This window comes from Eulemur rufifrons, chromosome 11 (assembly GCF_041146395.1).
Source record: "Eulemur rufifrons isolate Redbay chromosome 11, OSU_ERuf_1, whole genome shotgun sequence".
NCBI lineage: Eukaryota > Metazoa > Chordata > Mammalia > Primates > Lemuridae > Eulemur > Eulemur rufifrons.
In genome coordinates, this window is record NC_090993.1 from 845,619 (window position 1) to 857,766 (window position 12,148).

At 42.4% G+C, this 12,148-nt stretch overlaps 1 protein-coding gene across 3 annotated transcripts in view; it reads right to left on the minus strand.

Moving 5' to 3' along the window:
* The window catches only part of DISP1 (dispatched RND transporter family member 1), a 125,552-nt gene that overhangs the window by 10,750 nt on the left and 102,654 nt on the right, over positions 1 to 12,148 (minus strand). For 2 of the 3 annotated variants that reach the window (XM_069484590.1, XM_069484591.1), the window contains 4 exons: positions 10,897 to 10,926; positions 3,800 to 3,923; positions 2,845 to 2,972; positions 2,398 to 2,495 (listed from right to left, as the gene is read on the minus strand). In XM_069484590.1, the coding sequence (XP_069340691.1) occupies positions 2,398 to 2,495; positions 2,845 to 2,972; positions 3,800 to 3,923; positions 10,897 to 10,926 (380 nt within the window). Of the gene's footprint in view, positions 1 to 1,574; positions 1,593 to 2,397; positions 2,496 to 2,844; positions 2,973 to 3,799; positions 3,924 to 10,896; positions 10,927 to 12,148 lie in introns of those variants that run through there. The other variant, XM_069484592.1, reaches the window with a different exon arrangement.

Consider the following 12,148-nt stretch of genomic DNA (forward strand, 5'->3'; position numbering starts at 1 on the left):
ATAATTCATTAGCCGCAGGGAAGTCTTTCCTTCAGTAAATTCCAGGAGAAAATGCTAAAAAAAAAAAAAAAGCAATGCTCCAATATTGGCTTAACTCAAAGCCTTTGTCTACTCACTATATCTTAAAATTGTAGGCATTACATAACAAATCTATTTTTGATCAGAGTATAATTAGGAAGAAAAATCCCTAAGAACTTTCAACAGGAAATTAATTAAATGCCGCCCTCTTAATTTCACAACGTATCACCGTAATGGTATATAAAATAAAAAAAACGATGCACTAAGGAGTATCAAGAATGGATTGTAAAGATGTTCTCTTTGGCAGCTAACTAGAGGGGGAAGATGGTGGGTGATCAATTTAACAGGACTAAAAGCAGTCAACCAACGCTGTCACGGAACGCTGACCACATGCCACTTGAATACATAATCTCTCTGGTACACCAGAGTCTAGAAAAATATAATCGAAAACCAAATTAATGCAAAATTAATTGTTAATACAAAATATGTTTCTGAGTAAGGGAAGGTGTGTGATATACTAGAAAGAGCATGGTGTGGAGTCAGACCTGGGTATAACCAAACCCTGTCGTTTCCTAGCTGTGTGACCTTAGGCAACCAACAACTTCTCTGAGCCTCGGCTCCTCATCTATAAAATGGAGACAACAGGAACTATCTCAAAGAGTTGTGAGAATTAAATGAGATGATAAAAAAGATGTGCTTAATGAGTACTGCTTCTGTTACTCATTAAAAACAACTTAGTATGAACAAGGTAAAACAAAGCAAATTAATTTTACATTAACTAATTGTGCTTTTATTCATAAATTGGCAAATTTATGAATAAAGCTTTATTACAAAAAAGTTGTATTCATGATCATGATGTTTTCTTTAATAAACTTATCTTTATCAAACGGCTATCCTGTGGTTGATTTTAGAGAGCCTGTGTAAACGGAAACATTTCATTTACATAGAACTGGTGACGGCTTTACCATTACTTATGAAACAAATACTCAGTGCTGATGATTGAAATATAAACAAGAATATATTTCATGAATTTGTTAATGTTTTTTCCTAGTTAGGATATTAACTAACAGATGTTGGTTAAGCAATAACCAATCAGCCAGAGAAATAAACCAGCCAGAACATGCAACTAACCAGAGTTCAACTTTTGTAATATTTTTTAAGAGAAGAGACAGAAAAGGAAACCTATATTGCTGCCTGGGATCAGTCTAAGACTCTGCCTAACTTCCTACTATCTACTACAATATAGTGTAACAATGTTCAGAATAAAGACCAAGACTTGGTAAGATGTAGAAACATCTAGGTCCAATCAGACTTGGTAAGATGTAGAAACATCTAGGTCCAATCAGACTTGGTAAGATGTAGAAACATCAAAGGTCCAATCAGGGCGTCTAGTGCTCTAATAGGAAAACACACACATAAGAGGAATTTTCAACAGCAACCACCAAAGGTAAAAATCTAAAGAGCTTTAATGTTAATATTCACTTAGTTAAAAATTATAATTATCCACAATTCCTCGTCCCTAATCACCATGGCTAATGAATGGCCGACATACTTACAGGTATTAAATATTTCCTTAGGGTGCGTGTTCCTTCTCCCCTGGGAGCTGCCGAGTAATGAGGCTGACTCTAGCTACAGCGACCTTTGGGGAGTGAATTTGCTGCCAACATTTAGAGCTCTGCGATCCCACATTACCATGTGGATTCCTGACCTCTGGGAAGTTCTTGCAACATTTGCGCCCTCATTTCTTCAAAGCCACATTTGGCTGCAGCTGATTTCTCTGGACAGGGCAGAGGTTCCTCAGTGTGCCACACTCACTGTCACTTCCTACTGACTTACATCCAGCCGGCTTCACTCCCTCACACTGTGTGCCCGGCCCCGGAGGCCTGCAAGCTTTGGACCGCCGGCCTTGACTTTATTCATCTCTCTATCGCCTAGTGATGAGTCAGGTACATAGAAGGCTCGTGATACAGTGTACGCCATTGGAATGAATCAAAACGTAACAAAATATTTTTGATAATACAATAGATTTCAGGGTTCAATCCAAAAATACGTACTTGTTATTGGACCTAGAAATAAATGGTACAAGGCATTTTAGAAAGGACTTGAAATTTTGGGCGAGGGTGAGAATTTTATTAGATTTATATATTCCTTAAAACTGAATAGAACTCAATGATCACTTTTTCTTATAACTTTAATAATAGAGGAATCCAGACTATTTTACTTCTAGGTAGAGTAAATTAAAAGCTGAAGTCTCTTTAGGTTCAATAGGAACAGTGGAGTCGCGTGGTCAGCCACAGACTGCTCATCGGTCTACACGGGGCCGCGTTTGGTTCTGAGGACGAGGAACCCGCGGAGGGGCTCCCGGCTGATGCTACTCACTGGGAACATCGCAGAAGAAGCTGTCCTTGTGGAAGTTCCAGTCAACTTCTCGTTTCTCCCTTTCGTAGTGATCCTCCGACCACCTGTCGTCCCGATGGCTGAAATGGAACCACAGTTTCACCTTCAGGAAGGTTCTAGCGATTTCAGAGCACACCCACAGTACGTCCTCAAAGCCACACCCTCTAGAGTGCTTGATATTAAGTCGAAAGCGTTAATATAAGCAACCAGCATTCGTTTTCTCATTTCTGACAAAGAAAAAAAAGGAAGAAAACTTCACCTTTTCATCCTACAACAACATCTTAAAAGACAGCGACAACTTAAACAGATTCAGTGGCAAAAGATGTTGAACTGCATAGTTTACAATTAATCTTTTTGTTCCGGCAATGTTTAAAGAGGAATTCGTCACGCAATGTTTTGTGAAAAAGTTATATGAAAATAAACGATTACCTTTTGGCTTGTTCATCTGCATATTTGAAAGGGTAATTTGCTAACGTTGCTTTGTATCCTGTATTTTTCACCATGTTGTTCCACGTGACCAGCCTCTGGCCGATGGCGGTCCCTCTTGGTTCAAAACCCTAAGGCAGAACGTCACAAGCTCCCGTCAGTGTGTTTCACTTCAGGCTAAGTATAGTGACAATAAAAGCTTGGGAAAGCGATGTCAAAGTGATCTATAGCTTCCAACAGAAAATACAGCTGCTCCTCACAGCTACTCCAGAGGGGAACGGCTTTAAAATAAGATGACTCGACGTGATAATGATCACCGATTGACTGTGACAAAACAGGTCGGTTCTTCGGTATGTTACGTGTCTCAGAAAAGAGAAAAAACAACTCATCAGAAGCTTATCTTTCCAATTCATGCCTGAGCATTTAGTGAACACTTATTTTTATCTTATTAAAAATTATGGTCAAATTATGTTATGCACTGTTAGTGTTTTACAAAGAGTATATCGTTATCCTTGATCGTATTAAATATTTTCCGCATTATTCTACTCCAGAGGAACGTTTACTTAAAAACAGACCCACTTCCTGTTAATAACACTGAAATTGTTTTAACTTCTTTGCAGGAGAGAAAAGCAACTCAGTCTTAAAAACTTTATGAAAATATTTTTATAGAAGGCAGATTCTCCAATTTATTGCTTTTTAGCTTAAACAGGGGGACCAAGAAGCAAAATTTCCAGATTTTTGAGGGTGACCAAGTTCCTTGACCTTTTGAGAACCTGATAACACGGATAAAACCTGTCTCTACGTTTCAGAAAGAGAGTTGTTGGATACTTACTGACGGCCGAGAAGGTTTTAAAAGAAATGGGATGCTAAATAACAATGTGACATGTATGAAAATACTTAATTTTTGGAGATGATTTTAGGCCAAGCAAGCAGATTCTACTGGCTCAGTCCTCCTTACCAGCAGCGGGTCGGAGAAGTCAGGAAGCTCCGGCACTAGCACTCCGACCAAGGCACAGACCACGATGAGCACCGTGCACATGCCCAAGACCACCACGGGCCAGTCAGCTATCAGGGCTGCGTAGCTACAAAAGCACAGACAAGTCACAAACAAGGCCCCTAGAAGCAACATTTTTGGCACTTAAGCGAGAAATTTGTTAAGTTCTCATATTTTTGACCAAGTACAGGTATTTATCAATAAAAGATGTAATGGGATTATAAGTATTTGTAGCAAATTACAAGACCATGGTCCTCTCATTTTTGTGATACAGTAGCAGTGCTCATATGCTACAATCTATTGAGAGTCAGAATAATGCCCACACACGACCAAGGACATTTTATATCTTCATCTGTGCCTCGAGAAGAGCAGCTCTCTCCCAGGCATCCACACTTCATTAGTGGAAAGAAATACATTTTAACAGAGGACTCATCCTCCCTGCAGTCTCCTCCAGGATTTCTGTTTCTCTAGTTGTTCCCTTTCTCCATACCTTTACTCCAACAGTTCTTAAATAAGAACTCAGTCCATAAAAGGTTCATGCGGTACAAACCTTAAAAGTAACCAAAACAAATACTTGCCATAACCTGTAAGTTTCCTTCCAGCTAAAAGTATAATGAACATATCCACGAGACTGCGAGTTCCACGAGGGCAGAGATTTTGTCTGCTTTATTCAGTGTGGCACCAGTGACGGGAACAGCACGTGTTTGACTAAATGAACAAACGCCCAGGTGCTCGTGCTCCCCAGCCACTACAGCTTGGCTTTAGTGTCTTCCCACACGTGGGAAACTCCTCTCTGTTTCCAAGTCCTACCAACAGGCCCTTTCTTCCAGATGCCCTTCCCACACCCTCATCCGCTACCGTTTACTGAAAGGTCTGTTTCTGTATCCCTTCCCTAAGGTCCTGGACCAAGAGTTATTATCTTGATACTTCCAGGTCTTGGTATGAACTGAGTGCCCAACAGAAGTCGACTGAACTGAACTTTTTCTAAAACCCAAAATGCATCATGCAAACTTCCAGCTTCTTGAATCTTTATTAGAAGAAGAAGAAAAACAAAACAAAACATTTGACTTGTAGTAACTCTGTAATCCTCAACAATGCTAGCTCATTTGACTTCGGGCACTGGCTACTTCTGGATCATTTGAAATAGGCTTCTTGCTCATATATTCGTGAGTTATTTCTTCAAAATCATGCTCACAGTTACAAATAAAACTGGTGGCTCTAAGTGTCATTCTGAAAAAAGCTACTATATGTCTTTAAGAATAGATTGCTAATTTTTATAGTCTCATCTCTTAATTTTATACATCTGGTTTTGTGGAAACATTTACTTCAAATTACAATTTTAACAAAGAAATTAAAATATAACATAATTATGCTTTAAGGGAGCATTTACACAGGTATTTTTCACTACTCTTCTTTTAAAGTAACCTTAAATAAATAACTAAACGCTTGCACTTAGAGTAGCAGGTGGTCTTGCGCTTTACATAGACTGTCATTTAACTTCCATAATCACCTTGTGAGGTGAAACTGAGGCACAGACAGGTTAAGGAGCTCATTCGAAGTCACAAAACTAGGAACCTTGGTAGTCTGGGTCTAGAGTCTGGCCTCTCAACCCCCTATGCTATCATCTCTCTCTTCAAGCACAAAAGACATCAGGAATAAGAAAACTTGCCACAAATATTCGCTTTCCCAAACTCACAATTAAAAATGCATAGCCCCACTAAGAGTTAACTGCCCAGTGCAAAATCACACAGATCCACAGGATTCCCAGTTTGAACATTATTTACTAGACCGCACATTCTGGATTTAAAAACGCATTAAGGCAAAATTATGCTATATAAAACAGAATAACCTTTTAGAATAATTCTGAATGTAATAAAAACATATAAATGACAATATGCTGGCTGCGGCTGTTCAAATGTAAACACCAAATGGCCAGAAGCTTTGACACTTCTAGAACACACCCAGTGCAAAAAAACATTCTCCTTATTTTATTTCCTCCTCCACCAAATGCAAACTAAGACGAAAGTAACTGGCTTTGAAGCAATAAAGTCCTTTGTATCAATAGCATGACTGAGACATTGAGTTCATTGCTTCAGACTTAAAAAGAATCCTTTACATTTTAGACCTTTAAAATATCAGCCCCATGAAATGAAAATGGCCCCAGGCTCGTACAATTATTCATTGCATGTTATTTTAAAGGGATCCCTTTTCTTTCAAATGGATCAGAAGTTATGTATTTTTACTCACAAACATGTTATCAATAGAGGGCAGTGGGCCCCAAATTGCTCAGTTTTCATTCTGTGGTTTAATTTACCCATATAATGACTTTTTGTTTTGTGTTCTTGAAAAATCTGCACACACGTGTACAGCAACCTTAAAAACCTCATTCAGTAATTGCTTTTCTTCCCTTTGAAAACATTTGGCTTTGATTCTGCAGCACTGCTATGTGCCACGCGTGTGCACTGACGACATATGGAAACAGTACGGCATTCGTGGTCTCGGGACGTTTCTTCCAAGCATGTTGAACCTCACCGTATTACAATTGCACTTCCTCACACAGCAGCTGTTTTGCATGCTAACCTTTCCTAGAGACAACTGTTTACATGTAAGAAATGGAATCACCGCCCTGAGCATATCAGGCACCACGGGGGAAAGCCCGACTCTTCTGAGTAAATTTTACTCAGACAAGCGTTTCTCCCAACCACGACATTGCTGAGGCTGCTTCTGCCCCTCCTGCTGTCGGTGCTAAGACGTCACGTAGCTACGGGCACCGCACGGAACACAAAGTTTCATGTACAATATGGAATCCAGACAGTGGCTGTAATATCAAGAAAAAAATCTAATAAAGTAGGAAAATTGGAGAAGGAAATTAAAAGTGGCCTATAAATCTCCTCACTATACTTTTCCGGCTAATTTCACTCCTGGTGAGTCCAGGTTCAGGGTATGCATATTCTAAGTTTAAAGAATATAGTACTTGTACATTATTTTCTTTGAAAAGTAAACCATGTGCATTAGAAAAATGTTCAAAAGGACCATTCCTTTCACTATGATGCATTCTTCTGCATCATCAAATAATCCTTGTCTTTCATGCGCTTGCTCTAATTCTGAAAAGCTCCAGACAACACCACAATGTAACTGGGAATGCGGTCTGCCTCTGAACACCGGGGCTGTGGCAGGAAGTCGTCTTCCAGTCCAGGACCAGGTGACGGTTTTCCCTGAAGCCCCACTGCTACACCAGCGGCTGAGGTCAGGCCCACAGTCCCAGCCGGGCCCTGCGGCACAGAAGTTCCCCTCAGCTTCTTGACAGGTTAAGTCTCAGACAGTACATGGATCCGAAGGACTCGTCTTCCTTTCACAGGATGAGGATGCAGAGGCAGCAGGGTGACTGGGATGTATCCTTGGGTGAACTGTGGGTCTGAGTTAGTGGGCGTGTGCCTGGCACCTGGTCCAGCCTGTCCCTGCCACGCTGCAGTTCACACCTGGTCCAGCCTGTCCCTGCCACGCTGCAGTTCACACCTGGTCCAGCCTGTCACTGTTACTGTCACACTGCAGTTCACACCTGGTCCAGCCTGTCCCTGCCATGCTGCAGTTCACACCTGGTCCAGCCTGTCCCTGCCACGCTGCAGTTCACACCTGGTCCAGCCTGTCCCTGCCACGCTGCAGTTCACACCTGGTCCAGCCTGTCCCTGCCACGCTGCAGTTCACACCTGGTCCAGCCTATCACTGTTACTGTCACGCTGCAGTTCACAGCTGGTCCAGCCTGTCCCTGCCACGCTGCAGTTCACACCTGGTCCAGCCTGTCCCTGCCACGCTGCAGTTCACACCTGGTCCAGCCTGCCACTGCCACGCTGCAGTTCACACCTGGTCCAGCCTGTCCCTGCCACGCTGCAGTTCACACCTGGTCCAGCCTGTCCCTGCCACGCTGCAGTTCACACCTGGTCCAGCCTGTCCCTGCCACGCTGCAGTTCACACCTGGTCCAGCCTGTCCCTGCCACGCTGCAGTTCACACCTGGTCCAGCCTGTCCCTGCCACGCTGCAGTTCACACCTGGTCCAGCCTGTCCCTGCCACGCTGCAGTTCACAGCTGGTCCAGCCTGTCCCTGCCACGCTGCAGTTCACACCTGGTCCAGCCTGTCCCTGCCACGCTGCAGTTCACACCTGGTCCAGCCTGTCACTGCCACGCTGCAGTTCACACCTGGTCCAGCCTGTCACTGCCACGCTGCAGTTCACACCTGGTCCAGCCTGTCACTGCCACGCTGCAGTTCACACCTGGTCCAGCCTGTCACTGTCACGCTGCAGTTCACACCTGGTCCAGCCTGTCCCTGCCACGCTGCAGTTCACACCTGGTCCAGCCTGTCACTGCCACGCTGCAGTTCACACCTGGTCCAGCCTGTCCCTGCCACGCTGCAGTTCACAGCTGGTCCAGCCTGTCCCTGCCACGCTGCAGTTCACACCTGGTCCAGCCTGTCACTGCCACGCTGCAGTTCACACCTGGTCCAGCCTGTCACTGCCACGCTGCAGTTCACACCTGGTCCAGCCTGTCACTGCCACGCTGCAGTTCACACCTGGTCCAGCCTGTCACTGTCACGCTGCAGTTCACACCTGGTCCAGCCTGTCACTGCCACGCTGCAGTTCACACCTGGTCCAGCCTGTCACTGTCACGCTGCAGTTCACACCTGGTCCAGCCTGTCCCTGCCACGCTGCAGTTCACACCTGGTCCAGCCTGTCCCTGCCACGCTGCAGTTCACACCTGGTCCAGCCTGCCACTGTCACGCTGCAGTTTCCACCTGTACCAATGGGAAGTCCCTCAAATATACTCATAGATTCTCAGCCACCTTATTATTGAGTTTATTCTGGAAACAGATCAGAGGTAACTGTTAAACAAAGTGTCGTACGGGGCCAGCCTGTTCTCAAGTGACATTAAACGGGGGCTTGTTTACATGTGTCATTTATATTACAATAACACCCCCCCAGTACATTTTCCTCTCTTAGCCTACAAAGATTTTTTTCTCTTGCTTTTTGCTGCCATTCTCGAAACATTCTCTCCTTTCGTCCCCTCCCCCTGAGCAGAGGGCCGTGCCTCAGCAAGTGTGACTGTCCCAGGCACAGGCTTCCTTTTCCTGACCAGCAGCCTGATCCACTCGCCCCTACAGCCTGGCTTCTGGCTTTTGCTCTCGTGACTCTTCTGCACCGCCAAAATCAACTAATTATTCCTGGTTTTCATCTTCCTTGAGCTGAGCAAGATTGAACAGTCAGCTGTCCCTTTCTTCCTAAAAAATCCCTTCGCCCGCGGTTTATTCCCTTCGTAACTCTGTCTCCTGTCCCTTACAGGCAGACATTCCAAAACGTTACTAGTAACAACTTTTCCAGTGGTGTCAACTGTCAACTTAGTGGGAAGAATGAAGTTTGAAAAATTTCAAAGTTTGAAAAAAAAAAAAAAAAGGATACAGAACCCTTTCCGTCTCGTGAAGTAATGAATCCGGTCAGCAATAAGCATGAAATAGGGAGGATGTGAGGAATTCTCGGAATCCAGAAGTGGCACACGCGGGTCTTGCCTTCGAGGGACTTACACTCGAATACAGAAAATCAGAGAGGTAGACAAATATCTACAGAACTATGTAAAAAGAAATATGTTGTTTTAGAGGCGTATAGATGAAATGTTTTGTGACTTCAGTGAAGGAAGAGATTATTTCCAGCCATGGTGGGAAAGGGGAAACAGGAAAGAATTTTTGGAATACGTTATATTTATATGTATGTATGCTGAAAAGAAGAAATTAGAACTTTTTTTATAATACCAATCTCATAACAAAGAAATATACATATATGAATCTATTCAAAATATAAATTTTTTTGTCACTTGAGAAAGTCATATTATGTCTAGAAAAGTAGAAATTCATTTTCTTAATATGCCATATTTACTTGCATACCTCTTCATCTTTTTCCAATTTTTTTTTTTTTTTTTTTTTTTTGCGAAAATGGAAGAAAGGGAACTGGATAAACAAAATGTGATACATACATGCACTGGAACATTAACACACATTCAGTGGAACATTATGCAGCCTTGTAAAGGAAGAAAATGCTCATACGTGGTACAACACGGAAACTTGAAGACATGAAGCTACATGAAATAAGCCAGTCACAAAGGGGCGAACACTGTATGATCCTATGATACTAACATGAGGTCATTCCGAGCGGGCAAATTCACAGAGACAGAGAGCAGAATGGTGTTGCCAGGGCCTGGGGCAGGGGGGAATTGGAGAGTTATTGATTAATGGGTGTAGAGTTTCAGTTTTATAAGATGAAAAAGTTCTGAAAAGGATGGTGGTGATCACCAACAATGTGAATGCCACAGAACTGGGCTCTTAAAAATGGTTAAAATGGCATTTTTTATATTATGTATATTTGACCATAATTTAAAAAATAAATAATTTTTTTTAATGGAAAAAGAGTTTATTCACTAAAATTCATGCAGTCATTTTACTCGAAAGAGATGATAACTCTCTAGAGGCAGACTTTAAAGTTATCAGCATCTGAGCTTCTTTGGCAACTGCATTTCAAAGACCACGTAGAATTTCTGAAGTGTGATGACACTATATCTGAAACCATAATGTATAAGGACAATTGATGACACATCGCTTTTTCTCAGGACTCTTAGCCATTTAAAATTTTCTCTACTGAAAAGATAAGCCTTAAAAATTTCCACATAAAAGAATACCTCCACTGATAACATTTTTAGAAAGAAAAACAGATAACCCATCTAAAATAAACTGCCATGAATTCAAGTCATGGTAGTTGGCAGAACAGGAAGGAATGCAAAATAATTAGAAAAATATAAATGATTAGACACAAATAGAATTTAAGGGCCAAAACACTATCTTGAGTTTAAAACCACTTTTGGAGATGTGGATTCCACAAGCAGTCAAATCCTAGGAGATTTATTTTTTCCTTCATAAAAATATGAACGAGGAAAGGGGAAAGATCGGCAAAATGTGGAGAAAATGCTAGAAGGGGGAAGCATGCAGGTAAATTTATTATTTAATAAGATGACTCAGATCACTTTACCTTTTTGGCAACTTGAAAGGTCTGGATGGTCTGGAAAAGAAAAGCAAAGGGAAGACGATCACAACCAGCATCACAACAGAAACCCAAGCCCGACACACGTATCGGACATTTTACTCATTACCTCTCCCGTGAAGAATCCTGGAAGGGTTAAAAAAAAAGACAACCTATTTGAGAGATTTTAAACACACGGATTTAACAATGCAAGTTGGCCACGAGCCAGAGCGAGCTCAAGCGGCTCGTCAGGAGGTGGAACCTTCCCAGACCCCGCACCACCCTCTCCTGATGGGATCGCAGTCATGCCGTACGACATACGACATCCTCCTCCGAGACCTCCAGCTGCCAGATCCACTCCCCTCTCTCACACCAGGAATCCGCATTCCTAAGTCTCCAATCCAAGCTGCTTCCCTACTTCACAGGGATCACCCAACACTTTTTTAAAAAAAAAATAGGACATCAATGCCTTCTTGGATTAGAGATATTCTATTCCCTCTTCAGGATACCAGCTGCTCCCCATTTCTCATTTTCTGAAATCTGACTTCGTAATCCATCTTAACACGTATAAGCTCGTGTTTCCAACCGGCTATTCCCCATACTCTGTGACGGTTCCCTCTCATCCGTCCTACCCTGACCTCCGATACAGGACGAGCTTGCTTAGACTCCAAACTCAGCCTCAACCTCCACACTCCTTATTCCTACCAGCTTATTTTTTTCCTGTTTACTGGCACATGGTAAGCACGTAGTAAATATTTAGTGAACAAACAAAAAACACGACTCACACGTTTCACAATTCCCAAGTCTAGTGGTTATCAGAGTGTGGTCTGAAGACCCCTGAGGGTTCTGCGAGAGCCTCCCTGCTCCAACTACGGATCTGTGTAAGGCCAGATTTTCTTCATAAACTGCATATATTTCAACCAGACAGCGCATTGCAATAGCACGCAGGAACAAACATGAGCATCCTGCTATCTTCTAATAAGTCAAAGAGATGCACAAAAATGTGAAACTGAACTTTTTTGTTTTGGAAAAGATAATTATTTTTCATGAAAAAATGTTATTTATGTTAACGTGTAGTGGGATTACTGTTTTTTAAGGAGTTAAATAATTTAAAATTTCTCGGTTTCAATTCCAGTACGGTACATATCAGCTAAAATTCACATGAACAAGAGTTCTTTGGAGGTCGGTTCTCAATAATTTGGGAAAGTGTAAAGGGGTCGTGAGACCAAAACGTATGTGAACCAGTACGCTGATATATACA